General features: G+C 33.4%; 1 protein-coding gene across 2 annotated transcripts; it reads left to right on the top strand.

Moving 5' to 3' along the window:
• Positions 1 to 1,263: 1,263 nt before the first annotated feature.
• LOC111995734 (probable inositol oxygenase) lies at positions 1,264 to 3,616 on the top strand. 2 transcript variants are annotated; one of them, XM_065776493.1, is made up of 11 exons: positions 1,264 to 1,378; positions 1,499 to 1,577; positions 1,678 to 1,756; positions 1,850 to 2,054; positions 2,257 to 2,316; positions 2,405 to 2,457; positions 2,549 to 2,671; positions 2,802 to 2,871; positions 2,972 to 3,050; positions 3,240 to 3,321; positions 3,414 to 3,616. In XM_065776493.1, exons 1-11 carry the CDS (start codon positions 1,351 to 1,353, stop codon positions 3,441 to 3,443), a joined length of 888 nt encoding a protein of 295 aa, XP_065632565.1. In that variant the 5' UTR covers positions 1,264 to 1,350; the 3' UTR covers positions 3,444 to 3,616. The 2 variants fall into 2 exon arrangements, with proteins under 2 accessions (XP_065632565.1, XP_065632566.1); XM_065776494.1 differs by having other exon boundaries at positions 1,267 to 1,378; positions 1,505 to 1,577.
• Positions 3,617 to 3,929: the final 313 nt, after the last annotated feature.

Raw genomic sequence — 3,929 nt, 5'->3', positions numbered from 1 at the left:
TATTTTTTGAATGGTTTGGAATGGGTCATTTAAATGTTAACCCAATACGAGTTTATCAAACATTTGGAATCAGTAGTGTTTGTGTATATTATGCGAGCTATATGGGTCATGTTGTGTCACTCACTTAATAAATGGGTTTTGTCAGGGTAGAAGGGTTTTGAAATGATTATTAAATGAGTTAGGTTAGGATTGGCCTATGTAGCTAGATACCAATGTCTTGAATACGATTTGTCATCACTGCATGCTTGAACGAAATTGTTAAATCATGGTTTTTTTTTCCACCTTTATACACACACACACACACACATATAAGGATTCTCCATTTTTTTTTAATTTAAAATTTAATAGTTGGGAAGGAGTGGGTTTGAATCTGGACACATCATTTGGAACTACCTCAGAAGCTTATTGAGCTACAACTTAAAAGACTCCTTCACATTTTACATTAGGATGAATTTCATATTTATAACGAGATACAAAAGTCCATGACATTTGAATAAAAATTACATATTGATTGCCTCAATTCCATGATTTTCTTTAGCAATCAATCCCTTGATGTATTAACCAATCCCATAATTTTCTCTTGAAACCAATATCTTGACTTGGTCCTCAATGGCAGAAAAAATGAACTATACTTTCTAAACTAATATATCCTAATTATACATCTCATACATATCTTGGCTACTTCTGGTCAATACAATACAAGATAGAAACTCACACAGTCATGTTTACGTGGCAAAATACAATCATCTGCTCTTGGTGAGCATAGTTCTTAGGTTCCAATCCAATCAATGGAGGAAAAAAAAAAAAAACTGAACTTTCTTGATGGTCTTGGCTTTTCATACACAAATATCCTAGCTCAGTTGTTGATTTTATATTTTTTATGCCTTATACTCAGAACAGAACACAAAAGTCAAAACATGGAGTTGGCCATGACTGGATTGTCTTGTCATCCATATCTTAGGCTAGTTTTTTGCATTACGAAAAATAGGATGTGATTATCCACAAAGCTGACTCAATGCGTTATCACATTTACTTTTCCTCTTTTCTTTGTAAATGACAACGATGCATGTTTTTGGCAACAAAACAACCAAAGCATTAGGAATTTGGTTACATTGCTAAAATGAAGATAATGATTGACCATTCAATACTCTTACAGAAACAAGTTATTTTAAGGTAAAGTTTTTTTGGATAAATTAGCTTTAGGATAATGAAAGTTTGCAGTTGAGGAGTCCAAGCCTGGTCTATTTTCAGTTGAGGACTTATTATTTACCTATAAATCTGACCGGGGCCTTTCAAAGGTATTTGTCCTTGCTTTGTTTGCCTTCTTCTGAGTTTTTAAGAGGGAACAAGATGATTGCCGTTGAGAACCAGGCAGTTGGTAATGCTTTGATTATTGTTTCCTACTTCCTTTTGTCCATGAATGTCAATAATTTTTATTTTATTGTAAGTCTATAAGCTTAGTTCAATTGGAGTCTAAATTTTGTGTTCTCTTGTTAAGTGTCAGAGAATGCAATACCAAAAGATGCATCAGATGAATTTACTGTGCCAGAATCCAATGCCTTTGGCCAATCATTCAGGTTTTGACATTTTCTTCCACAATCTTTGTTTATAAGATCAGGTGTTTTTCATAAATGGTGTAGTTTCTCATTCAATGAATTGTGTCAAAATGTGTGGTAGGGATTATGAATCAACTGTGAGGCTAAGCATTGTGGAGAATTGCTATCGGTTGCATCATATTAACCAAACATATGATTTTGTAAGTACACTTTCAATAAGTTAATGTTTAAATATTAAACTTTAGGACTTCATAGATTCAATTTGATATATGAAACTTTCAATGCAAATGCAGGTAAAGAGGACAAGGGAAGAGTATGCAAAATTGAACAAAGCAGAGATGTCCATATGGGAAGCCGTTGAACTCCTTGAGAATTTTGTGGATGAAAGTGACCCTGACCTGGATGAACCTCAGATTCAGCATATGCTGCAGACGGCTGAAGCTATAAGAAAAGATTATCCTAATGAAGATTGGCTGCACTTGACTGGCCTTCTTCATGGTAAATACCCCATGCACACTCCTAGTTTCCGTTCTAAGGCTAACATGCAAAATATAAGTTCTTTGAATGTGTAATTTTATAAGTTTAAGTTAGTGGCTCTATGCTCTTATTCATAATATCAGATAATAACTACACACACTAGGCCCTATATATTCAAGTTTACATAAAACAACTTGATAATTGATTCTTGCGTGGATTTCAGATCTTGGAAAGGTTCTTTACCATCCTAAATTTGGAGAGCTTCCCCAGTGGGCTGTTGTAGGTAAGAAATGTTCTTTGACCAAATAAATGTTAATATATTTCTCTTGTTTCGAGTCATTTCAATCTGATGATGAATTCTGATGTTGCAGGAGATACGCTAATTGTTGGTTGTGCTTTTGACGAAGCGACTGTTTATTACAAGGTCTTCTCAAAAACATTAGTTAATTATGTTTGACATGATTATATGTAGTCAGTCAACTGAAAGAAATTTCTTCGAATCTTTTGCATTGCAGTATCTCAAGGAAAATCCAGATTACAACAATCCTGCCTACAACACTAAACTTGGAGTCTACTCTGAAGGATGTGGACTTGAAAATGTGCTGCTGTCATGGGGGCATGACGATTACATGTACTTGGTATATCCTCTGAACCTTCAATGAATTTTTAATGAAAAATCTTTAATAAGATTTTCATATTGAAATTTCCACAATATGTTATTCCAAAATAACAATCATAATACTAATAATGTTGTTTCCAAATCCTTAGGTGCTCAAGGCAAGTGGAACTACTCTACCTCCAGCTGCATTATTTATTATCCGATATCACTCATTATACCGTAAGCATTATTCTTTATCTTTTCCTGTAAGTTTGAAAATAGTTAATATTCTTGAATCGTTTTTATACAATAAAATGAGTTTTATCTGTTCATCTTGCAGTAATGCATTCTGATGGAAAATATCAATACCTAATGAATGACGAGGACAGAGAGAATCTGAAGTGGAGTCAAATATTCAGGTAAGCTTCCATTTTGTTGTTTAATTTGTACATTTTTTTTTTCTTTCTTACCAGTGTTCTTCCCCAACAATTTTTCATTTCTCATTGAGCTGATTGTGAGCATCAGTGTTTTTCCCCAACAATTATTCAGTTTTTGTTAAGCTGATTGTGACAACTAAACTGATTTTATTGTATTGTACAAAATAACAGCAAATATGATCTCTACAGTAAGAGCAAAGTTCATGTTGATGTTGAAAAAGTTAAACCATACTATGAATCCCTCATAAAAAAGGTGTGTACCAGTGCAAAATTCTGTGCTTTGGTAATTTTAAACACTTTTTTTTCTTTACTAAAATTGGAATTTTTTTTTCTTTCTTTTTGTAGTACTTCCCAAAAAAGGTGATCAGATGGTAATCCTTGAAGATCCGGCTTTAGGCTGCCTGCCATACTTTTAGTTGTGCTCGCTTTCAATTGGCAAAGTTAATTTTATTTGGATATGCACTATAAATTTCTGTAATCAGTACTAAGAAGTTTGTAAAATATTAATAAATAAAACACATCATAGAGATGTGGCGTGTTCATTATTATTTGGCTTGGTTCTTACTTCTTATATATTGATGGCCAGGAGGCCATGTGTGGGATGTCTTTAAGGCCCTGGGGCCTAATCAAATAATGCTAATGTTGCGGCTTCAACAAGAACCAAAAAAAAAAAAAAAACCCTTAGAAATCAACACCTAGGGTTATCTGGAATCAACACCAAGCTATTGAAGGAAAAACTCCAACAATCAATTTCATTACTGAAGCAAACTGTATACAATATTGAATTCCAGGTTCTTTAAATAGAGTTCCAAACTTATAATCGTAACAAGAAAAGGAAACAATTCTAACCAATGAAAATTC

The sequence above is a fragment of the Quercus suber genome, unplaced genomic scaffold (genome assembly GCF_002906115.3).
Source record: "Quercus suber isolate HL8 unplaced genomic scaffold, Cork oak 2.0 scaffold_135, whole genome shotgun sequence".
NCBI lineage: Eukaryota > Viridiplantae > Streptophyta > Magnoliopsida > Fagales > Fagaceae > Quercus > Quercus suber.
This window is presented reverse-complemented; position numbering and strand designations above follow the sequence as displayed.